Source organism: Gymnogyps californianus, chromosome 5 (genome assembly GCF_018139145.2).
Source record: "Gymnogyps californianus isolate 813 chromosome 5, ASM1813914v2, whole genome shotgun sequence".
Classification (NCBI taxonomy): Eukaryota; Metazoa; Chordata; class Aves; order Accipitriformes; family Cathartidae; genus Gymnogyps; species Gymnogyps californianus.
The window spans coordinates 63,667,150-63,692,993 of NC_059475.1; the positions used below are offsets into that span (position 1 = coordinate 63,667,150).

At 38.0% G+C, this 25,844-nt stretch overlaps 1 protein-coding gene across 1 annotated transcript; it reads left to right on the forward strand.

Moving 5' to 3' along the window:
* The first annotated feature begins 312 nt into the window (after positions 1-312).
* SGPP1 (sphingosine-1-phosphate phosphatase 1) lies at positions 313-16,753 on the forward strand. The gene is made up of 3 exons (XM_050897781.1): positions 313-961; positions 12,530-12,619; positions 14,616-16,753. The coding sequence occupies exons 1-3, from the start codon at positions 344-346 to the stop codon at positions 15,165-15,167; spliced, it is 1,260 nt and encodes a 419-aa protein (XP_050753738.1). The 5' UTR covers positions 313-343; the 3' UTR covers positions 15,168-16,753.
* The last annotated feature ends 9,091 nt before the right edge of the window (positions 16,754-25,844 follow it).

Here is a 25,844-nt window from a genome sequence, read left to right on the forward strand (position 1 = left end):
GCAGGCGCGGCGGGGCGGTGACGGCGAGGGGCGGCGGCGGGCGCGCGCGCGCGTGAGGGAGAGAGTGGGAGCGAGCGCCGGGCGGAGCGGGCGCGGGCAGCCGAGCTGAGGCGAGGGCGGCGGCGGCCCCAGCCGGGGGGAGCCGGGTCCGCGACGCCTCGCCCTCGAGCGGGTTTCTCTTCAGGGAGCGGTTCCCCTCCACCGCGGCGCGCACGGGAGCCCCCGTCCCTTCCGCCGCTCCTCAGGCGAAGCCCCCTCAGCTCCCCCTCCGCCGGCCCGGGCAGCGCCTCGTCGCCCTCAGCCCGCCCCCCCCCCCCCCCGCGGGCGGCCTCGTCCTCCCGCCATGGCTCTCTGCCGGCGCCTGGCCCGGCTGGCCGCCCACCTGCAGGACCCGCGGAAAGTGGCCGCCTTCCAGCGGCTGTGCGGGGTGGAGGGGCCTTCGGGCTGGGCCGACGCGGAGCAGCGAGCCGGAGGCCGGGGGCCGGTGGTTAACGGCGGCCCCCCGGCCGCGGAGCGGGCAGGAGGGCAGGGGCATCCCGCCGGGAACGGGACCGTGCCCGGCGGGGCGGGCTCCCCGCAACGGTGGAGGAGGAGGCCGCGCCGCAACTCCCTCACGGAGGAGGACGGCAGCCAGGAGTTCTCCACCCGCAGCCGCTTCCTCTACTATCTCTTCAGCCTGGGCACGGAGCTGGGCAACGAGCTCTTCTACATCCTCTTCTTCCCCTTCTGCATCTGGAACTTGGACGCCTGGCTGGGGCGGAGGCTTATCATCATCTGGGTGTGGGTGATGTACCTGGGGCAGTGCACCAAGGATGTCATCCGCTGGCCGCGGCCTGCCTCCCCGCCCGTGGTGAAGCTGGAAGTCTTCTACAACTCCGAGTACAGCATGCCCTCCACCCACGCCATGTCGGGCACCGCCATCCCCCTGGCGCTGCTGGTGCTCAGCTACGGCCGCTGGCAGGTAACGCTCACCTCCTTGTCCTTCTCCGTGTGTTTTCCAGCCCCAGGGTATAAGGATGTGACAGACTTGATTTCTTTTGGGAGGGGAGGTGGCTGAGTTTGTTTGGGACAATGTGAAATTCGTGCCTTTTTTCCTTGGCGCGCCCCCCTTTTTTTTTATTTTTCTATGATCCAAGCGAGTGCTCAGGTAACAAGAACTGTTCTAATAATTCTGTCTTCTGAATGGAAGTTCTGCTGACTTTGTGAATGGTTTGCTCAGTATACGTTAAAAGTCTGCCTTAACAGTCTGCATTTTGTTCTTGTGAGGGTTTTTTTTCAACTTATCTCTTGTAGGGCGAGTGCTTTGCACAAAGTTTGGATAGGCATCTAATATGTTTACAGTCGTTCAGTTTTACTGACTGAGAATTTGGTGGAGAGCCAGCAACTAAAGGGCTTTTTGCTGATCCTTCTTTGCTTTGAGTCACTTTGTAGCTTGAGTCAGTCTGTAGCTTTAGCCTTTTCTTTAACGCTTTTAGTTTCATTACCCGTAAACTGGAAATTATTATTTCTGTTTTGATGAGTACATATACTTTCAGATGGTTTTCCAGCTATTAATGTGCTAATAATTAACAGGAACTGATAATCTCTGATCTTTTCAGCACCTTCATTCAGTAGAATCTTAAGATCTGTCTATTGCACTTTGGGTCAATAGATTAAGTTAAAATAACACTGTTGATCAGCTGGTTTACGCAAGCTGTGGCATGTGCTTCGGCACTTGCTGTTAGCAGTATGGGCAACAGTAAGAACTCCAAAGAAAGCACAACACGTGTTCAGCTCTTTAAATCACTGCACCAATTTCAGTAGTAAATGAGGGAGAAGGCTTTCCCAGGCAACAAATGTCCAGTGTAGGGTTTTGAGGGCTGTGTGTGTAATGTTTAAGAGGTTAGGCAATAAGTCTACTCTTAAGTTGTTAATGTTTACAAATTCTTATAATACCTGCCTATTTTAAGTCAGATGTATGTCATCTTGGTAGAGAGAACTCTCTTGTTAAGCTTTATGCAGGGGCTGAACTCATGTCTTCCCAGTTACTGCTAACAATCACCAGTTGTCTGCTGTCACAGTGTGACGCTTTGTGGCTCTATCTCAGCATATAGAATGGGCGCCTGAAAGGAAGGAGATAGTTGAAGGTTGGAGATTGTATTTGGCCTCTCTTTAACCAAAGTTCATGTATCTACTTCTGCAAGGTGATACAGTGTGCCCAAAAGAAAGCTATTAGGGATTCATATTCTTTGCTAGGAAAATGTGAAGTATCACTCTGCTAGTTGTGCAGGCATCAGATAATGCCATGTTTTGTGGGTGTTTGAAATAAATATTTGGAGTTCTGTCACTGAGATGCTTAATTTCAAGGTTGTTTTTTTTTTTTTAAATTACTAAAAGCTGAATATTATTACTTGTTAGATGTGTAGGGCTGACGTCAGTTGGAAGAATGAACTGGATTTCTATTTCTTTGCATGTGGGAAACCTCATTTAGTAGTATCAGTCAATTAGCTTTGCACAGACTGATGTCGTGTGTACAAAGGAGAACTTGGCTTCATTGCTTTTATAGAACCAGCAAACTGACAATGTGTGAAATGGTATTTTTGCCAGTGAACCAAGTTCGATCTTCGGTTTGCCAACCCTGCAACCACGGTCTGTGAAATACTGTGCTAATTGACTAAACATATTTATAACGAATGCATATTAAGAAATTGTAAACATTCAGCCTTGTTATTCATTTAGAACCTTGCTTAAGAAATGAGGAAGCAAAGTGTTTGAGTCTTAGTTTTAATTCCTTTTTCCTATGAAATGAGTATGAATAACAGATCTCTCTGAAACCAACTTCTACTATTTCAAAATGTTTATTTAAAAAAAAAAAAACTCCTCCAGATTTTTAAATTATTTCCAAATATTAATCAAAGGTTAACCTATGGCATGTTGAGTATCTTTTGATTGACCTCTAAACAGAGTTAAGCTTTCATCTAATGCTTCTGCTGTTCTCCGTATTTTACTTGTGTTGAAAGGGAGTAGAATCTATATGACAACTTTTTGTCATGCTTTTCTGGAAGTAGATGGGGTTAAAAAAGACTGACCTCAGAACTTCTTGGAAAGCTATTAATGATAAAGTAGCTTGTAATAACTCTGATTTTTATTAAATTATACATATTTATCAGTAGATACAGATGGTTAGTTTTAAACTTGTTGGCAAATGTTGGGGTACAGTCTTTCTATATATTCAGTATAAGCAAGCATATATTCAGTATAAGCAAGCATTATACAGACCCTGATCATGATGAGTCCACATCTAAGGACTGTTTGTTCAGAAAAATCATAGTGGAGCAAGACTGTGAATTTAAGCAGAAACAGCTATAGCTCTCTGCAGGGACTTTTGTTCTGGAATACAGGTAACTTTAATTGAGTTTGTCACTTTGAAGTTTATACTAAACCAAAGAAAGCCACTCTTGCTCTAAAAGAGGTTATCCCAATGAGAAGGGCATCACTTTCCTGTATAGCTTATTTGGAGTTTGCTTTCATTGGGCTATGACTTCCTAGTATTGTGTAATAGTTCTTCTCTATCAAACAGAGACAATCTATGAGTTTTTCCCTTGAACAACACAGAGAACAGAGCAAATTTGCTCTTATTTTTCTAGGTATGGCCCAAATTGTCCATTTAAAAACAATTTTTTTTTTATTCCAGTAGGTTTTCTTTTAACCTGTTGAATTAAGTTTGCACTTTCCTAGTTTTCAATGCCAATCAGTAATCCTATTACAATTATTTTCCTTTCACATAGTATTCAAAAGGATTTTTGACTATACACAGTAAAACAAAAATATTTGCTTATAAATGCAATTGTTCAAGTAAAATATTTTCAGAGATGATGTATTTTAAAGATGGTTGTGACAAATTTTCACAATTAGAGACTTTGGACATAGGCAATATTCAATGCAACCAACTTTCAGACAGAAACAAATTATATGTTAAGATAACTTTCATAATAGCCAACTGTGCTGTCCATTGTGGAATATAACTTTTCAGTTTCTCCTTGTAGTATGAGAGCTTGCCTGAAACTTTCGATTCCACTTGTGTAATCTTTATTTATTTAATATTGTTAAATCTCAGCAGGGAGAACCACTTGTTTCAAAGACACTTAAGTAACCTTGAAATACAAAGCTCATGCCAAACTCATGAGAGTTTAGGAGTGTTATAGATGTTGATATTTTTCTTTCTGTCTTTGAAGCTCTGATACCCCGAAAGAGGAGGACAAACACTTAAAAGTCAGTGAGATTATAGACCTTAATATGATGTAGGAAAAAGTATACCTTTATCACGTTGGGGAAAACCTGCTTTCTTTGAAATATTGACAGTTTGAGCCAGGCTGGTTTATATCATGTCCTGAATGGAGAGGAAGAGATAGTGTGAACTGCTAATTATTTACAAAATCTCCAAAAGCCTAAGGCTGAGACTACAGGAAAAAGTCGTCTTTATATTTTATTCAATTACTTTGAACTGCTGGGTTCAAATAGATATCAACGCGTGTTTTATTAGAAAAGGTGCTTGAGTTAGGATGGTACCTGAATAACGGTACCTGCTGTTTTTATTTTGAGGAGGGGGGGGGGGGGGGGGGGGGGGGGGGGGGGGGGGGGGGAACAGTCAGGGAGACAGAAAATACACTTTTCTCCCAGAGTTCCTCCAGGATGCAGCCTGGCTCTAGCAGTAGTTGTCTGGATTAGGAAGTGATGGGTTCACACTCCTTCCTGAGCTCAGTGCATTAATGAGCTCAGTCTGGAGCTGCTGACTCTCACTGTAGGCCATTGAACGAACTTTGTGAAGTTGATATTCAGCAGGAGCCCAGAGCCTTGATTGATGAGTAGCTGGCCTCTGTAACTACATTAACCAGTGTTGTTTGAATGGGCTTATCTTCTGAAGTGGTTTAGGTCACTGAATATGACAGCATTGTCCTCCCTATGTACTTGTCTGCCAGTGTTTTATATGCAAATTCTAACATCAGTGACTGTCTGTCCACCCCACTGATGATAATGGTGACCTTAATAAGCACTACTGCTAAACCCGCAGTAGAGTGCTTCTGTTCTGTAATGATTTGACTGACACACCTAAAAGTATTTGAGTTTTCATTTACTTAGTGCTCTACTGACTCTCCGTAGTACCAATTGTGTAAGAATGTCACGTGGTACTGTGTCAAACACTCTTCCAGAAATCTTTCATCTGTATCATTACTTTATCTGCCAAAGCTGATGAATCTAATCAAATGAGATGGGTTTGACAGGATCTGTATTGGGATTTCAGAGAGATCTGCATCATTCTGTGATTGTGATTGACAACTACTAAATACTACCTCTAGAATTGTCTACCTGTTCTTTCACTTCAAAAGGCTAACTTCTCTCAGATTCCCACAGAGAATGGGGAATAATTGGTTATCGGGGTTGGATGAATAGTCCAATCACGACACTGCTATAGTGAGAATTTTACAGAAAGTGGGCAAATCCTAGTTTTAAGTGTCTGTCCTTGTTGAAAGGCTTGCATGATCGGTAAGATTCATGTAATGATACAACTGGAAGCTACACATAGGAGGCCATCTCTTATATACGAAGTCTGTGTGTAAGAGCAAGCACAAGCTCCTTTCAGAAAGGGATGCCTCATCTTTCAGAGAAGCCCCAGGATTTTGGCCAAAATACTAAAAATGTTGTGAAGAAGCTTAGGCAGAGAGTTGTGTGCTTGTCTAATTTGTTTTCTTATGTGTGTTTCTTAAACAGTCAAACAAAAGCTCTTCTGACATGAGAAGCGTAGCTGAAGGGGTGATCTGAAAACCCAGAATTTCCCATACAATGAAGAGCTCTTGAGAAAGAGATGGGAATTTGGACGGTCAGCACTGGCCTTGTGTTGTGTATTTGAGTTGTAAGGTCGTCTTTTGTGGGCCATACTAATGTGTGTAGTTTATTTGTAAAGGAAGCTGGAAAAAGTTGTGCGGCCTGTTTGATTCAGGTGCTCTTAAAAGTTTGAAAAGAGTATAGCCAGTTCTTACAAATCTTATTGGGGGATCTCTGCCAGAGGTATGCAGCAGCCTGTTCTATTAAACTGTGTTGATTGGCATTAAATATATTTTTCAGTCTTGCATAGGCAAATCTTTAATTAATGTAGAGGATCTTGGGGGGAATATGTAAAAACAGATGCTGTAAGGTTAGATGCAGAGTTTTTGATGAAGAAAGGATTCAAAGGAAATACTTCCCAAGTAATTTTTTTTCTTAGTGGATTATACACATGTAAAGTACTCCTCGTGCTTTCAAATAGGGTGTGTTGATTAAACCTGAGAAAACTTCAGTTTGCAGAAGAACTATTTTTAGATGTTGGGGGCATAAGCAGAGCAAGCCATAGGTGATTCTTGCCGGGTGTGTTCAGGGAGGGATTTTTTTTTTTTGAATGACTGCAAGGAAAAGAAGTAACACGCCCTAATTCCTATTGTAACGTCTTAATTTCTTTTCAGATGATGTGTAGCAGAAAATTAAACCTTTTAACTCCCTGCAGGGCTGGCATTGAAAGCTTTATCTTGGAATTTAAAGAAGAGGTTCTTGTCGTGACATGTAGCACTCTTAAATTTTTATGCTTTTTAATGTTAAGGTTGGTCAGTGGAAGAAAGAAGGAAATAATTGATAAATGTAGCTTAACCAGTGTTGTTTACCACTTGACCTCTTTTCAAAAGACAGGGTTTTTTTCTGTTTATTCTTCCTAAAATCACTGATAAGTGGTCTTTCCTTTTTAACCATCCTCTTCTCCCTTTTCTTCTGCTCCCTCCACAAAATCATTTATATGCTGTGCTTTTTGTACTCATCTGGCCAACCAGGGTCTCAGAGTCATTCCTGTAAACATTGATTATAGCTTTTCATGTGACTATTGCCAATACATAGCCCAAATATCTTCTTAGAAGTGTGATGCTGTAAGTGCTGCTTGGATTCTTTCAGTGAACTCTAGCCCAAAATAATTGTCTCAAACTCAGAAGCTGAACTTCTGAGTTATCATATGAGTAAAAAAGATCATTGAGTAATACTGTAGAACGCTGAAAATGTTAGAAAAATTAGTTTGGAACCCTTTGTGGATGCTGGAAACTTCTCCAGTGTAGAATGTGCTTTAAAAAAGTAAGGAAATGAGCATCTAGAGTGTGTTTTAAGAATGTTCCATTATGAAAGAAGGAATTTTCTGACCTAGGTCAAAGCTTTTAGGACAGATTGTTTCCTTATGAGCATTTTTAAACAATGGTTATGTTATTAAGACTCTTGGCAAAAAGTCAGATTAAGGGGAGGGAGGAGGATGGACACTTGAGGGAAATGTTTTCTATGTGATCCAGTCAGAAGCTTGCAATCCTGTTTCGGAAGAGGTAATCGAATAAAATGGGAATTTTCCATTAAAAACATAGGGCATAAAATTCTCAAAGACTTACTGGGAGTAGTTTCACTGCTATTTTCCAAGTATGAACAATTTAATTAAGTTTCTTTGATTAAAACAAGATTCTGGATATGGGAACAAAATTGAGGCCTGAATGAAGATGAGTAGTCTACTCAATCAGCTCTATTCCTAGCTTCTTCTTTAACTTAATGTGTGAATTTAAGAGATCAATTAACCTTTTTTATCCTTTTTTTTTTAATAACATGCTTGGTGATCTGTCCCTTAGTCATATACATCAAGACTGGGACACTTTTCTCACATTCATACCTTTGAAGGTATGATGCCTTCAAAGAAACATATCTATTCAAACATTTAAAAGACAAAATGTCAACAAAGGTATCTTTTTAATCTACATGTTGCGTTTGTCTCTGTCTCCAGTCTCTGCCTTGCTGTCAATTCCATCTGCCTCCAGTTCATCTTCTAATATTGTATTTGTACTACATGCTTATGTATATTATCAAAGTTTTATTCTGGCCTTCAGAAAAATATTTGTGCAAGCTGGATATCAGTGATTTGATCTAATATGGAATGTGGGGTACTTTTCTCAAGGAGAAAAATGCCAGGTTAATGTTGGGTTTGAGTCAACATGTGATTTTGAAGTTCAGATTGAGTATTATGCAAGTGTCTTTATTTTTGTATAAGGTTAGGATTTTCAAATCATGAGTTGTTTTTTTTTTTTAATTTAGGGAAAAAAAGCAATATGCAGTTCAATAAATACTCCTTATACACAAAATTGTTGAGGTGGCATGGTAGCTATGGAGGCATAATGAGTTTTTGAGGATATACATAGGGTGGTCTTAATTGAGGGCATGGAGGCAGGGTTTGAGATGTTTGAGGTATTTTCCAAAATAAGAGACCCAAGCAAACCTCAAAAAAATGAGTGCTTATGGCTTTCTTCGATGAATGCTTAAGATTAGTTTATATTAAAGTTTTCACATTAGTGTTTCACAGAATGTGGCTTTTTAAAGTAGTAAAGCTGTTTGGTGTTTTTTTTTTTTCTTTGAAGATTCGTTTGTGATTGGGAGAGAAGCTTTGTGAAATCCACTATTTATTGTAAAGCAGAGCTGATAAAAAATGTTAATAGTCTTAAGGCACTATACTAATAGAAGATGTTTTGGTGTTTGGAAGGATTTTGTATGCCTAGGCAGTGGGAGGTTATGGATACTTATAAACATGGTATAACGAACGTATATATGCAAAATACATACAGGCAGTCATTTTCTAGATTAACCAACATTTAGAAAATGCTTGCTAGTACCTCAATATTGCATTATTTTCAGACAATAATTTGGAAGTAAGTTTATGGCATCAGCTTTTTTTATAAGAATCAAGGTAATGTCACCTGTAGATGTTATGACTTGGCATGCTGCTGAGCAGTCTTTTTGCTGAGCTACAAGGTGTGTGGGAATGTTAATACTCTCCGTTAGTCACCTTGTACACTTATTCCTACATGTGAGGATAAAATATGTGGTTGCCTTATCACATCGAGGCAGATTTTAAGCAGGTGGTCCCAGTTCAGTGTTCTAGGAATTCTTGAACCCAGTGGCTGCTTTTAAAAGGTATGAGTGAAAACAGGCCAAGGAGGAGGCAGGGTATTATGCTTTATTTGTGTTGAAGTAAGGGGGTTCTTTGGCTTGATTTTTGCTAGTGTCTAAGGAGTTCAGTGGACTATGGAGCCCTAAAGGGTACATACAGCTTTATGATGCTCTGCAGGTGGGTACTGGGGTTGTGGGAAGAAAATCAGATTGGTTATGTGAGCAATGCAGGGAGGTATGGATATACCATAACAGGGCAGATGAAGGTTAAAACCTTCTTTAGGTCAAATTTTATTCCTGTACCTTAGCCGTAAAGATGCCTTTACGTTTGAAGCTTCCTTATCAGTCAGTAAAATAACTATCAGTTTAGATAAACTGACAGTTGTCCAAGTGTGCTGGTTGCATAAAGACAGGAGCATAGAGGAGAATGCTTAGTGTAGCAACTAATCACAAAAATTGACTTAACTGTTGTATTGTGGAATAATATTCCAGAGGAAATAAGTATAATTGTTTCAATCTTCTGCTTTTTTTATAGTGGACTGGATACGGTACAGCTATGTATACTGTAGTGAATAAGCTCTCTCGGGTGGAAAGAAACTGGGTTTAGGACTTCTGTGATTATTACTATCATGTGTTTAAAAATACCGTAAGTCAGCATGTGCCTAATACTGCAGATACATTTGTGGGCAGGTCATGCTAAAGCTATTTCAGTAAGAATAATTTGTCTGAGTTTAAGTTAAAAATTCTTCGTTACTTAAGAATATATGAATCAGGGTTAAATGTATAATTGACTTTTTATTGGGGACACAATAGGGAAGCGTTTGAGCTCTTGGATACAGATGCTTTGCTACAGAGAAACTAAGCTAGCCAGTGTTTTCAGATGTTTTTAATGGGTATCTATCCTCAGTACTGTTAAAAACAGAATTAGAGTGAGATATGACAGAGCCAAGTATTATTTCCAAAATCTTCTTCAAAGTTGGAGTTTGTGACAGTTTTTCTTCCTCAAACACCCCTCCCTTGAGAGTTCCTAACTAAGAGCAAGCATTTCTTTTCATTTCCAGAATTTATCCTACTCTCCCTGCTGTTTACAAGGACCTGCCCAGGACTCTTAAAACAAGACTCCTCACATATACCTTTTCCTTCATACTCATTGTTCTTAAGGTCTTGCTGTTTAGCTGGTCTAACATCATCTCCCCCACCATCCCAACTTCTTACCCACAGTATCATTAGCTGCTATAGCCTGCTGAGCATGGCACTTCATTGGTCTTCCTGCTAAAGCTCCAGCTTCTTTTCTGTCAGGTAGTTCAGAAACCCAGGAGAAGTCCTTATTAAAGAAAAGCCTTGCTCCTGATTGGAGCCTGAAAGCACAAAAGATGCGTGCCAGGAAACAAGAATGGACATATAGTATCAAGTGATGGGCAAAACCGTTTGATACTTTTGACACGTGTGTGAACACATGCAAGCTCATTCTACCACCAGGTATTTGTGATGCTATTAAATTTTCTGGTCAAGAGGTTTGCATTGCTTCTGGGGGTAGTAAACCTTCCCTTGCTAGTCTCTGACAAACAAGAAGTCTGTCTTCCCAGGCTTTCATCTTGCGGAGCATGTAAAGAGGTGCTAGAAGCTCCTATCTACTTCAGAGGATATAGGGTATACCTATCCCTGTATATACAGCTTTTCTGCTTTGGTGGTCCTCGGGGTGGGGGAGAGTGGAGCAGCACCATGCAGGGAGGTTGTGTGGCTTGAGTGTCGTCTTGGTGCGGGCAGCATGACTTCTACCTTGAGATCAATGGAAATGATGGTAGAGGCATAATGGGGATGAGTAATGGGGCTATACTTGTAATGTATTCTCTCGGTGCAGCACAGGGTACAAGAATTACTTTTGTGGCTGCTATAACAATGTCAGCATCTGATAACTCTGCAATCATGTCTTGAGTATGACCTAGTTACTGGTGTATTGCCCATTATTAGCATAATTCTGAAAGGCAGGAAACTGAATTTGTTCCTTCATCATTTCAGTTAGAAATGAATCATTAAGTACATGATTTTGTTTAGGTACAATTTGTAGATAAATGTAGTAGAAACAAAGACAAATGTTGCTACGGGAATCAGAGTTTAAACTAGATGTAACACAAGTGTGAGCTGGGCATTTAGAATTGATTTTAATGTGAAATCTGTTTCTTGTGTGAAATGGAAGCTTCCCGATCTTCTGTTAGTTTGAGAAAATTTTTTTAGGTTTGTCATGCTAACATGGTCCTGGAGCTGAGAATGCAAAGAATGTTGGAATAATGCAGAAGACTGATAACCTACTCTCAAACCTTTCATTGAAAGACTCATTTAGAAGCTTGTCAATCTGTTAAGTGGCCTTCACAGAGGACATACAACTTTCTCCAATAAGATTAAAGATACTTTCTCTAATTTGTTGGATATTCTACCCTTCAGGTTACCCATAAAAGGAGCAAGGGAAAGGGCAAGAAAACTGCCTGTAATTCTTGGTTTTTATTCCAAGATTCGAGTACATCTAGACTGCCTGTTTATATTGAAAATGTTTATCATTGCTTTCATGTAGGAAGTGAAGCAGTTTTGGAAACATGCCATTTTGTCTTGTGACTGTTTCTTTTATAGAACTAATAATTATTTTTAATACTGAAAAAAGGAAGCTGTATCCTGTCTTGTACAACATTTTGCAATATGGTGGTGGGGAAAGTATTTCTTACTGTGCTGTAAGATGTGAACTAGCATACTTTTATCCAAAACCTAAGAAAGTTAAAATACTAAGTTTCTACACATGCTGATATGTGCTTATTAAAACAAAGTATTTTGTTTGTTCCTGGTAAACAGTCCTTATTAATAAAAAATCTTCTATGAGAAGATTGAAATAATTGGAAATAATTATTTGATGATTTTTGTTTAATAAACGTGGATTGTAAGAGAAAATTTATATGGGTTTGTAGAGAACAAAAAAGATTACTATTCTAGGAGTTTCATACTGATGCTCAGAGATTAAGTTAAGAATTGCAGAAACTCTGTAACAGTGTGTAAGGAATTGAATTTTATTTGTAAATTATTATGAGTTCTTTCTTTTCAGGAGAAAGGTGAAACTACTAGATTCCGCCTGGATTAATTGTTAATGATACTAGTATATTACGTAGCTGCTTCACCCAGTGTAGAACTGTTCCACAGTTTATAACACAAGGCTTGTCTCTGCCCATATTGCCAACGTAGGATATCACAACATGGCAAGACTAACTGCTACAAAGATCTATTTACTTCTTACTGCTTTGTCTGGAAAGATATGACCAACACCCTGAAATTCATATATACTGAATGCAAAGGAAGAGGACAAGGAAAAAGTTGAAAAAATTTGGCTGATTAATGTTTTGACTTTATGAAAAGTGGACTTACTTGAAGTGGTCTAAGGCTTGGGTAGGCTACGGCAAGGAAAAGGATAAGCATAAGTTGCATTAATTGGAATTAATTATAGAATTCTTATAGATTGAATTATTTCATTATTTTCTTCCTCCCGAATTCTAATAAAATCTCTCTATTTTTTCCCTACCAGTATCCCCTTATGTTTGGACTGATCCTTGCATTCTGCTGGTGTTCTTTGGTTTGCTGTAGTCGAATTTATATGGGAATGCATTCAATTTTGGTAAGAAAATAATCCTACTAAACTTTTATTTTAATGTTGTTCTAACTTCATAAACTTCCATCACACTTAAGTTTTTACAGTGCAGTCGTATATAGATTTTTTTTTTAGAAGTCCTACCCTATAGGAACAGAATACTTATATTTCTTCAGCAGAGAAATTGATACAATAACTAAAAGTGGATGTCAAACTTGTTAATTTATACTTTTCTTTCATAAACTCAATCCACGGTTGAAACTTAGCTGATGTTTAATAGCAGTTTTAGTGCAGAAATTGATGACTGCACTAAAGCGTAGACTAAGTTTTCCGCTACAGAGTAGAGATAATTTTGCAGGATGAAAGAGTGGCTGTTAATGTCCACTCAGGTTCCAGGTCAGCTAACCAAAGCATGTGCATTTCAGAGTGCCATGCTAAATTCTAGGGTTTCACTTAACAAAGTTTCTAAAGAATCAAGTAACAAAGTTGTCATCTTTGAAAAACAGACTTATTTATTAAAAAGGACTAAAATCAAACTGAAACACAAATGCATGCAATGTAAAAATGGGAAAACAAGAACACTACAAAATGGTAATCAGAATGTAAGACCACTAATAAGGATGGCTAAAGAGGTTTTTGAGGATCACTTGCTAGGAGGAGAAGAGCTAACAGATAGAAAACAGTAAGCCTGGTAGTGAGTAGTAAAGCTGGTAGATGAACACAGTGTAAAAGGAGCATGTGAAAATAAGGCAGCTCAGAAAAACTGAATGACATATTTGGATTAGTGATTAGGAGGCTTCCCAAGTCAGAACCACTTCTGTGGAGGACGATGGGATGAACTGATATTTCAGCTGACAGATGATGTCTTGGAACAAAGTCATGCAAGAAATAGCGATGCATCATGTAGACTAGGTTATTCAGCAGTTTCATATCTGAATCCTCTATAGTGTTTGAGTGAATACAATTAACCATGTGTTGCCTGTAATATAAATCAACCATGGTTCCTAAGTTTGGGAGGGGGTGTAGGGTGGCAAATATGGCAGGAAGTTGTTGCGGTTGCTTCTGAGATAAGCAAGTCTGAGTTTCGTATCAGTCAATTGTATTAGAGCTTTTATCAAGCATTCAATTAGTGGAAGTGAATAAAAATGATGCATTGAAGACAGAGCAATAAAAATACTGCTGATGAAAGTCCCACCTCCTGGCTCATACGGAAAAGTTGATAAACATGTGAATGAAGGTGATCCAGTTTCTAGTGCTTGGATTTCTGAAAAGCTTTCAACAAATTCCTTAACAACTAAAGGTCACAAATGTTGCAGATAATTCTGTGCAACTGAGTGACTAATCAACAGTAACTGAAATTTAATGCTAAATTACAAAATAATTAGAGGAACCTTTTAATTAAGAAAAGACATTTTTAAAACAACAATAAAACTGCAAATCAAATATGAAGCCACAGAAGTTTCCTCTTCCTCTCCTTTAATAGTTGGAAACAGTTCTCCATTCTTGCAGTATTGTTAATTCTGAAGCTGGAGTGGAAAGTCTAAGCTGCTGTAATGCCTAGCTGCAGTGATCCTCGACTGCCGTACCAGCTGTTGCTGCCAGTGTGCCTGTGTGTTGGCACCCAGGCACTTAGATCCAGTGTTGAGCTGTTCCAGCAAACTAAGTTGGCAGAACTTATTTAGCTGGGCTAGCTTTGTGCTGACTGTAGGCTGGAATGCCCCAGTCCTGGACAAGACCGTTGTGGCCAGCAGATCTACAACTTCATTCGATCATGGATCATTTGATCATAGCTTCATTCATGATCTGATCATGATGCAGATGTCCTATTAATAGGCGATCAAATGCAACTCTTTAGCTTTAACATAAAAAAGATTTAATCTTGTACAGTAAATGAGAAAAGATGGGAATCCACAAGTCGCTTTTAGCAACAGAGAAACTAGGCTTGTCTCCATGCTAATGTAGCTTAAATTATTTTTTGAAATAGTTATTACACTGAAACCATATCTTTCTCTCCCTTCAACAGGATGTTATTGCTGGATTTCTGTATGCTATTCTCATCTTGGTTGTCTTCCATCCAGTTGTGGACCTGATTGATAACTTCAACTTAACTTACAAATATGCACCCTTAATTATCATCAGTCTCCATTTAGCCCTGGGCATCTTCTCTTTTACTCTAGACACCTGGAGCACATCGCGAGGAGACACAGCTCAGATACTGGGCTGTGGTGCTGGAGCAGCCTGTGGCTCTCACGTTAACTACATAATGGGTCTAAAGCTAGATCCTCCTCCCGATACGTTACCTTTATCTCTTTCCTCTCTCACTGTGATTGTGTTTGGAAAAGCCATATTGCGGTTGTTGATTGGAGTAATAGTTCTGTTGTTAACAAAAGTAGCAATGAAAAAAGCCACTATTCCACTAGCATGTAAAATATTTTGCATACCACATGATGATGTACGGAAAGCAAGACAACGCATGGAAGTTGAGCTTCCCTATCGCTACATTACGTATGGGACGGTTGGGTTCTCCCTCATGTTTATTGTTCCTTGCCTCTTCCATTTTATTGGTCTTTCTTGATGCAGTTTTATCACTTTAAATAGGGAGAACAGAGCGAGTTGTTTTTTGAAGAGGTGCACTAGTTTGCTAAGGAAAGGCCAGTGAGCTTGGCTTTAGTAGGGTCTTCACTTTAACAGCAATACATAGCAGGCAAAGCATTTAAAGAACTTTGCACATCTTTGGGTATGGTATGGGGCCAGAAGTCAAATATCAGTCCACGAGAAGTGCTGAACTCTATAAATGCTCTGTCTAGACTTATTGCTGTAACAAAGTCTGGGTGTGTGTGATGCAATGAATGTATCTGGAATGTCTGTCATACTGTACCTGTATACATTGACATTTTAACAGGTATGTCTTACAGCTCATCAGAAACCTCCATTCATGATCTGTTTGCTGTTTCATAGTAATGCATTCAAGTTGTTGGACCATAGACTGCTAAATTTGCTTTCCTCTATTCTTTCGTGAAGTCCTGCTTCAAGATGTTTCAGCTAATAGGCATTTCTAACAGACCAAACTTGTAATGGGGTTGAATTTTTCTAAAAAAACAAACAGAAGCCTTTTTCTTTAGCCTCCTCTACAGAGTAAAATGTCTGGATTGGCATTGGTAGACATCACTAGCGTATGTATGATTCACGTACTGTATTTTATGGTTTAACTGTGCCTTTCTGTTGCTAAATTAAGAAATGCCATATATACTGTGATGTAAAAATGCCTAATTTAATTTAAAATCCTACATAATGAGGCAGATATTTTTAAATGTTAGATTGTCCATGTTGCTGGCATGGTTCAAGTTAACCGGAATATTCAGTTTAGCCTGATCAAAATTGCATAAATGAAATGACCCAAGAATGGTGTCCTTAAGCTGAAGATGTTATAAATGGACAATAATCCCTTTTGTAAGTATTTTTAATGTGTATTGTAAGTTACTGGAAGAGGATATATTTTTCTGGAGATCGTTTATACAGTGGACAGATATTAAAAATTAATTATCTAAACATATAAACAATAAAAGCACCCCATTCTGCAAAGAAATGGGCCTCACTTATTATTCCAAACTAATTTAGAACCATTGTTTTTAGATATTTGCTTAGAATATATAATCCTTATTCTAGAAAAAATATATGTATTTTTATGCATTAACATACTATATTTAAAGGTGATAATCACTTTTACCCAATTTAGATAGCTATAAGACAATATAATGATCAAATTACATTTTTAATCATTCTGATAGGCAGATTGTGAGCAGTCAAGACAGTATGGTCAATGCATAAACGGTTTGTGCATATCTAAATTTTACTCAATTATTATGCACTTTTCAGCTTTTCATGATCCTTTTTCCAGTGATGAGTAGAATATGACCCTTCAACTGTAATTTCACATGCTTCTTTTGTGTTTCATTCTGTCTATGTTAATGTGTTGCCTAATTTGTTCTTTCCATGTCAGGAACGATCATGTTGCAGCAAGAGCTGTCTTATTGTCTGGCCAGACATGAATTACTTAATTTTTGTATTGTACGTTTTTTCAGGAAAAACATCATGTGGTTGGGAAGTGTAGTGATTAGATAGAATACAAAGCTTACATTTTTTTGTAAACAATATTTGGAATTGGAAGGTGTTTTTTGTATTGGAGCTCGTATCTCCAAACTGTTAAAATGTAAATTAACAAAATTAACTTTGTATCTCTTTCCTCAAAGCAGTCAAAGTTACGGTACGCTGGTATTAGATGATGTGAAAAGCTGACTTTTCTGATGCATTTCTTCAGTGCATTCGGAATGCACCGCTATGAATGTATTCAAACTGATGTATTCAGAACTGATAGTGTGTTAAACAACTTCCATAGTTGAAAAGACCTTACCTAGTAGAAAATGGTTAGCTTGTTTCAGTGCATATTTCTGGATTTGATTTTTCTATCTGTTCCTCTTTTGCAGTTTAATGCTGAATGTGCAGTAAAAGGTAAATTGGTTTCCAAGGTTTTGAGGGAGGGATTTCCACTGGTTTGGCTTTGCACACTAAGATAGTCATTAAATAGATAGCTGGGGGGAATGTACACAAAATGCCTTACGCTTAAAGCCCTGAGCAAGTGGTGTATTCCAATTATATTAAATTAGTCTGAGGACTGGTGAAGAGTAGGATAACTTTCTCTGAAATTTAGGGCATATCCTCCTTAAATATCCTAGCTTTACAATTTATAGCAAAAAATGTTTAAATTCTAGCACAGAAGAGACAAGTGAGCAAAACTAATTTTTTAAGGTACGTATTTGACTTCTAGGAACTTCAAGTTTACAGCATAAGAGTGTTCTTAAAGCTGTCTTTTCTAGCTGTGCTTGCTCTGTTGTACTATTAATGGAAAATACAAGCTACTGTGGAAGATCCAGAATGGGTGAAAATCATATGCAGGTACGGCTAAGGAAAATTGCACTGTAGCTTATTCTACTGTTACTCCTAAATATATATTTTATATTTTTATACATTACAGTGGGTAGCTTCAAAATGTCATGTTCCATGTACCACATAGTCTAGTACACAGGAAACGTATGTCAGAATGTTTATACAGCACCTTTACAACCCTATCTCTGCAACTACTTTACTGCAACTACTTTACTGAAGTTTACATGAAAAAAGTTTTACTATTCTATTTTCATGTTTTATAAGGGGCTAGGCTCAAGAGGGCAGTTTAGCGCAAAATATCACGCAATATGAATACTGTTATAGAATAAGAATCACAGAAATGCAAAAATTTAAAAATCCAATTTAAATATTTGTATTTTAGTATATTTTTGTTTAATAAGCTAAAATTCCTTCAAATCAGGCATAACAAAACAGCAGGTAAAACTGGAGCACTTTCTTTGCCCTAAGCTATTCCTAGAGTTGAACATGAAAAACGTTTCTAGTGTGAGCATCAGCTGGTACCAAATTATTTATAAATAAATTTAACATAGCTTTAAAAGGTAGTTAAATGTCTTTTCAGAAGGACAATACACTTGAAACCTTTCATGAAGTGGTGCAAAAGCATATTCATATGTCACTGCTAGTGAACTGCCTCAGTTCCAGGTTGTATAGTCCTAAAGACAGAAATACTACTACTTTATAGAAGCAGTTATAAATACACATTTATTACAAAAAGCTATGAGTTAAATTTGTCTTATTTGATTACTGTATGAAATAAAACCTGAAACTAATAGTCACGTAGAGTGTAATTTGGCACAAAATTCTGTTTCCCAAGAGGCTGAAGAGACTCAAATTAGTCTTAGACTGCCTTAAACATAGGAGCAGGATTTTTTCTGACCTGGCCCTCAATCAGAACTAACATATGCATTGCATCTTGGGTAAGTTTTGGAATCCATTATTTTGAAAAATTTCATGTTTATAAAAAAGCTATTACTTTTGCTACCCATACCATGAACTGGGGTTGAAGTGTCTGTCTCCTGTGTGACCACCTATGAAGCTCTTCAGTCTCTGATCACATTTGCCTTACCACTTACCTTGCAAATTGCGGGAGGGGGAGGGGGAGGAGGAGAAGCTATTTTAAGGTAAATTGGCAAACCAAAGGGAGTTGTATTTTGTTTATTTACTTGGAAATTTTTTTTAAGCTTATGTATAGTTTTTTCCTGAAAAAAACCCAGAAAGATGCATTTCTTTTAAAACAGCATCTCTAAATGTGATATGTGGCGCTTTTGTTTATTTTTTTTTTTTTACCAGAACAGTGTTAAATTGTCTGGATTTTAAAAGCTATGATGTTTTCCTTTGCTACTATTTTTTGATTACTGCTTTCAGTATTTTTTACTCCATTTCTTATTCCCCAGGGAGTGTCCTGAACTTTTTGTAAGCAATTGCTACTTATGTGAAGATTGTAATTTTGAACTTGTAAATACTTAAGGGCTGTTAGTGGCTGTTAGCTGCTCAAATACATAAAAACAAACCTTGCATGCTGTAAGTAAATACATCTGTTGTGCTAAAAGTTGTTTCTATTTCAGTATTTGCTTTCTCAATACAAAATTGAGTTTTTTCACACACAATACATAAGATATTTAATAATTGAATGGATGGTATGAAGGGGCATTGCTGTCTAACTCCTGTTAACTTTACTGGGAGTTCTGCACCTAGTTCCTTCCATATTACATTGAGAATGAACCCTGAAGGTCATGTCCATGCTCTGACATGCATACAGGCATCAGTGTGTGTAAAGTGACTTACCTTCTAAGCTGTAAATGTAATATCTTTGCTTTTGAGGTGTGGGAGATTGTTCTTTTTAAAATCATACTTAGCCCGGTTTTTACAAGACTTTTAAAGGGCTCAACTTGGAAGCTGTTTCTTAGTAGCTGGAACTGGCTGTACATTTGCAACACTTAATTGATGCTTTCCCCTCTGTACCATAATTGTGCTGAACGACGAGATCCCAGAATAATGTCAGTAGATAAAATGATGACAGGAGAATTGATTTCTTGGGGTATTGTGACTCAACTTACTGTAATTGATTCTTGGGTGGTTTTTTGGTTTAATGTAGAATGTTTCTAGGTTATACAATTTATTTCTATATTCTACAGATGACTTTGAGGAAACTTTGACTTTTTTGTGGGAGGAAGTCTCATTGAAAGACTTCATGCCAGAAATTTATGCTAGTGGAAAGGTTAAGTGACCTTTTTGTTTCAGCAAAATATATAAGCCTATTTTAAAATTTACTGTAAATACCATTTGTCAAATTGATAGATTAGTTGGGTCACTAATGTTGGTTTTCCTCCTATAATACTTCTTGAAACAAAGGCAAACAAAGCTTAATTTGGAAACAAAATGTGATATTGTGTGGCAGAGAGGATATAGCTCTTTAGGTGTTCTCTAAAAAGCAAGTATCACATGCTGGAGTTGAAGCAAATTTAACTATGCATTAGAAAAATTTCTTTGCACTCCATTCTGCACCAGAAATAATTTACACGTTGGTAAGAGTCCATTTAACAAAACGAAGCAAAGCAGTATGTGCTTGCAGTGTATAATTAGTAACTGTTCCTGTAGGGTCAAAGAAGAATAGAGGGTACATAGGAAAATACTACCTTAATGATATTGACCAATAAATGTAAATAAAAAGTCCTATCAAGTTGGAGAATTTTTAGTCACTAAACTTTGACTAAATTAGTCACTAAGTTTTTCCCACAACTTTATTTTTGTTAGAAAGTGTAATGAAAGACAAGGGTGATATTCCTGAAATGGAAATTAGATCTTAAGACAATTCTAGATGTCTCGAGTATAACTGAAAAAGATCAGTTCAGGAGCTAGTAACCTGAAAAGTAAGAGCAAAGTCTGAGGGGGTTTTGTATTAAACTTAATGCACTTAAAAATGATGCCAAAATTTGGCCTATACTTGATTTATATGAAATCTGTAGTATAATATAGATATATATATAATATATTGCTTATTGGAGTTTAATTTTTTATGTATAGATTTTCTTGTTACTGCATTCCCTGATAAAAGCAAGTGTTCATAAAATATAAACCAGCTTTGTCTGTATAAGGTAAGGCTGTATGTTAGTAGTATTTTGGGAAATAATGCACTTGTAACCCTCAGTCTCTCAACCTCTTGGAGAACTTCATTCATTCAAAAAAAAAAAAAAAGTACTTTCAAATGCAAGCCCCGAGTTAGTTGAGGATCATATAATGGTTGCTGTATAATAGTGTACAACTGATGTTTTAAAAATTAATACATTGGAACTTTTTGTTATTATCGTTAATGATTTTGTACTCATTGTACACTTTCTGCAGTTGTCAACTAATATTTAAACTCATATTGACTGGTAACTGAAGTGTCTAACTTCATCTGCAATGAGTGGGTAATAAACTACTGTTGGATTCAGATGCGTTCTGTTGTCTTTATTCCTCCCAGTGCTAAGGGATACATGGCTGGACACATACCACAAGTGTAAAACACTGATCACAAGAAAACTTACATTCATATTATCATATAGCAATAATTGTTAGAACAATATTGTCTTTTAAGGTGTGGGCTTTAGATGCGAAAGTTTAGGAAAAAGAATGAGGAAATACTGAAATGAGTTTTTTCTTTTTCCACTGCCTTAAAATCTGGACTGTTTAGTTTCATATACTAAATAATAAAACAAGCTATTGATCAAACCGTATACAAAGATTTAAGTTGTATCCTTCTGTAGCTTTTGTCACTTGTTGCACGCTGATAAATGAATACGGAAGCATGTTCTTACTCTACCTGACAAGAAACTTGCTTTCTAGGAAGCGCCTGTTGTGGGGAAGAAGAAATAGTTTCACAAGTTCTGGAAGTACTGAAGTTTGGGTTTCCAGTGGATATCTGATGACTTGACTTACGCTGCAGATTTAGTTTAATGAGATAGCTCAGTCCTTATTTGAAATTGGAATCCTTGTAGAAAACAACTATGTGAGTTTGTATCCTGTTGGGTCACCTTCTAGTAACTTCTCACCTCCCAAATCTGCTTTGAAAATTGGCCAACTGTGGGTAATTTTTTCCCTGACTATTGAATATCTACAGATTTTCATGGAATGCATGTAGGCAGTGTATTTTCATGAGCTTTGCTTCCTTAGTAAACCAGACTAATTGCAGAATACTATTAATTTTAAATGCTGTGAATTTTGTTTTACCATGATCCCAAGATGCTTTAACTGGTATGTAATACACAAGCATGAGAAAGTATTAGTTCATTTGTATATTTGTATTAACTTTAAGTAGCCTTAAGTTTTATCTGGAGAAGTGCAGCAAAAAAATATCAGTCAGCATACCTCTTGCTTCCTCTCTTCCTGCAGTTGTACAATGCCCAGTGAGGAAGTCTGAGCAGTTAAGTAATGTATCTGAACACTATTGCAGAACACACTACAAGAGGCGGGAACTGCCCCTTAAAAGGAAGCTGTTACGCTATTTCAGATACATTTATTGGGCACTGTACAGTGTTCCTCCTTGTTTTGCTAACTGGAAGGATTTATATGGAGCTAGTGCACAAGCTTCTACTTTTTACATAAGGTAAGAACTCTTATGCTAAGCAAATCTCCTACAACTTGGAGATTGCTGTGATTTTTTTTTTTGTCCTACCAAGGCCTTTTTGTCCTGTTAGAGCTGTCAAAACTGTAGATAACCAGAATGTTAATTCCAAGGACCACAGAAATGTAAAATGTGTTGGTTAAGTTTGCTCTGTAAGTTTCAAGATAATTTTGAAGATGCTGAGAGAGAAAAAAAAAACCACCCAAACCACTCGAAGAACCCCAAAAAGGATAAACTTAAAAGAAGGTACGTGATGAAAACCTCAACAAATGTAACTAAATCACACCTCTGATGGCAAGATTTTAATTCATCATTCCACTGATGTTTGTAACTGTTTATGGTCTTTGCTGGGGAAACAAAGGTTTATTGTAAGGACTTAACTTGTTACCAAAGCAAAGCTCTGGTCCCTTGCTTCACAAAATGACTCATAAGTGCTTGGTCTTCCTAATTCTTTGTTCTAAATAAAATAATTTTGAAGGGATTTGGAGTAAGCATTCCTCCTCTGCTTAAACAGCTGATGGATCTTAATTGATGGACTCATGGAAGTTCTAGTTTATGCCATGAACTGAAACCAGAAAGGTGTAATTGGAACTCTCTTGATCAGCCCATCCTGGCCAAATATTACTGAACTGATAACTAAATCTCCATAGACCTGAGATTTGGATCATCCTCAGTTGTATAGTGTTTGTTGCTCTTTCCATGAGACTTTTAGATCACAAGAGTGGACTGGATACAGGAGAACTGCATAAACCTTTATAGGTACAAATCACCTTTAATAGTCCTTTGACAACAGTTTAGCCATGATTTGCATGTAGATTGTCTAATCTGATTTGACTTTTTGCTTGCTAATTACTTTGCAGAAAGTAAAAGCAAGTTCCTGCTCAAAAGCTTAAACCTGCAGTGCACAGGGAATTGTCCCTTCCTCCGTTTTACATTTTGTCATAGAGCCTTCCCTGTGCCTTAACTTTAGTTTGTGAAGACCAGTTGGATGTAGAGACACTGGTTTTTCTTTTCTGAAGGATTTTCTTATCACTCCTTTAATTGTCAAATATTTATTACACCCTTTATTATTGACTTAACTGAATGCTCTGGCTTTATACAAGTGACTTATTCTGACCACAGGCAACAGCTTTTCTGGATGGTGTGACACATACTTGGTTTACAGATGATGTGGTTTTGGTACAGTATATAGCAGCCCTTTCTAAGTACGGCTGGTATGCTTGCTTTTACTTACCTCTAATGTTCTGACCCTCCCTCCCCCTTCTGGGACTAATACTTTCCTCAGGATGTGATCCATGTTCAATAGTTGTGGGGACAGGAGAAGAGAAATCTTTTCTTTTTTGACTACATAATAAATCTTTTAGGTATGAGAGAGGATTCTAAATCTGCTAAGAGTCTGTGGGGTTTGTTTTTCTCCTCCCCCTAAGTGCATGTACATTGCAGCAATTTGTAGGGGAGCCAAAGTTGTTTTCTTAATCTCAGGAGGAAAGTAGCAAACTTCCTTTACACTGCCATAAAAATCAGTGAAAGGCTGCCGTTTAAATAGATGCTTCATAATGAAATTCAGTGAAGTTTAGACAACAGCAAACTCGACAAGAGAATCTTATTTCTGTGGATACTATCCTAAACTTGTTAGTTCAACAGAACTAAAGCATTTGTTCTACTCCAGGAAACCCTACAAATTAGTGAGAGAAAACAGCAAGTCTGCAATAGGTGGAATTACCTACAACTAGATTCTGATCAGCCTTTCCTGGGTGGGAAAGCTGTGATTTCCTGCAAGTGGCCGCTCTCACCTCCCAGCCATCGGGTGCTTTCCTATGTGCAGCCTTCCCATGTGCTACAAGCCATTTTTCCTCACCTTCATGGACACCTACTTCTCATCTACTCTTCAGCTTTTTCCCTTAGAGTAGCTCCAAAGACCAGCATCCTACCAAACCTTACAGCCATACTTCACGCTTGGTGTTATGCCACAGCACAAGGGTCCTTCAACTCACGATGGAGAGCGTTCATGTGCCAAACTGGTTTCCTTCAGGTGGCCATACTCTGCATAGTCGGGTATCTCTGTTCTATGTTAAACACTGTGGCTGGTCTGAAATGTGCAGAGTAAGATTGTAGATGATGAGAAATAGCAAGAAAGTATGTCACTAGACCATTGTAGAAAGAAAAGGGGGGGAGGAACCTGTGTGTAGCAGAGGTAAGATGTTGGCATATGGAGGAGGAAAAGGGTTGCGGGAATGGGTAAGGGGAGGACATAAGGGGTTAACAGAGGTGTTGCGAAGTAGTAGGCAGAGGAAGAAACTGAGTTGTGAACAAGGCATGAGCTGTAAATCCTTTGCCCTTTTCAGAATATCCTTGGGGTTAGGAACAAAATAAATTGCATCTTCATAGTTTTTTAATAACTTTTAATTTTATTTTTTTTGCTTTTTTCCCCTAACTGATATCCAGTTGTGTCTGGATATACTTAATATTGAAAAAGGAACTAGTTAGAGTTTCCCAAAGTTGGAGAGTGGGGAGCTATTTTGGCTTAGAGTTGTGGTCATCTGTTATAGTAGCTAGAGAACAGTCCATCGCCTTTACTAATTCTAATGCAGTTTGATTCCAGGTAGTCTCAGATTTGAGTTTGTAGATGGACTCAGCAGTTAATCTTCTCAGAATCATAAAGAAAAAAAAAGCAACCAAAAAAACCCCCAACAAACCCAACAAAGTTTATTTCCTAAAAGTTCTTTTCCTCTTAAATGTAGAAAGCTAATTTGACATGATAGCTTAGCAAGCATAAGCAGAAAATACGTTCTGCTTCCATATCAGTTAAAGACAAAAAATTCCCCTGAATTATTTAATCCATCACATGTTTGATCATCTCTCCTGGTATGCCAGTAGCCATATTTGGATAATTCCTGCTGTAGAGAATTCAGTCCTGGTGGCTAATCAAGTCCACAACCGCCTTGGGAAGATTGCCAAAAAAATGCCTGTTAGGAAGAGTTACTTTGCAATTGCTAATCTCATGCTGTTAAGCAAAGGTATGTAATCATGTTTGGCTCGTACAGAATGATTAAATTTCAGAACATGATGACCCAGATTTCTACTAACCTGCAAAGATTTTTAAACTGAAAATTTAGAGAGGCTGCTACCTGTGGTTCCACTGTACACAGCATGTACTTTAATTATTCATTTTTGGTGATTTACTGTTTACAGCATTATTCATGCTGTAATGGCTACTAATTGCTTAGTCGTTATTGCTGTGGACTACAGTGGATCAGTTGCAGATGCTGGAACTTTAAATAAAGCTATTGCTCAAATTGACGCTGCTTTAAGAGTTAGAATGTCTTCTCTGGGCTGATGTTTATACAACATAATGCTGTCTCTGATAATTTTTAATAAGGTTTGAAGGAGTAAAAGTTGCCAACATCGTTAAGACACTGGTAAAAGCACAAAGTCAACCAGTTTAGCATTCAGACTGATTTCATACCAATGCTAATTAGCACTGCATTGTGCTTGCCTTGCAGCAGCAGTTCTGTTCTTTCCTGATGCATTGGCCTTGTGACAGTATTGGTATTGTGTCTAGACTTCAGGCTGACTAGCCTCGCTAATATATAATTGAAAGAAAAATAAAAAATTCTTATGATCAGGTTTGGCTGTTTTCACTTAGAGGCATGTCCAGGCATCTTTTTTTAAACATCTGGTTGC

What these genes read in the sequence shown, in the direction of transcription:
- SGPP1 (XM_050897781.1), top strand. Translation starts at nt 344, where the DNA reads ATGGCTCTCTGCCGGCGCCTGGCCCGGCTGGCCGCCCACCTGCAGGAC. An exon ending in TCAGCTACGGCCGCTGGCAG is followed by an intron (nt 962 to 12,529) that starts GTAACGCTCACC and finishes TTTCCCTACCAG; the next exon opens with TATCCCCTTATGTTTGGACT. An exon ending in TGGGAATGCATTCAATTTTG is followed by an intron (nt 12,620 to 14,615) that starts GTAAGAAAATAA and finishes TCCCTTCAACAG; the next exon opens with GATGTTATTGCTGGATTTCT.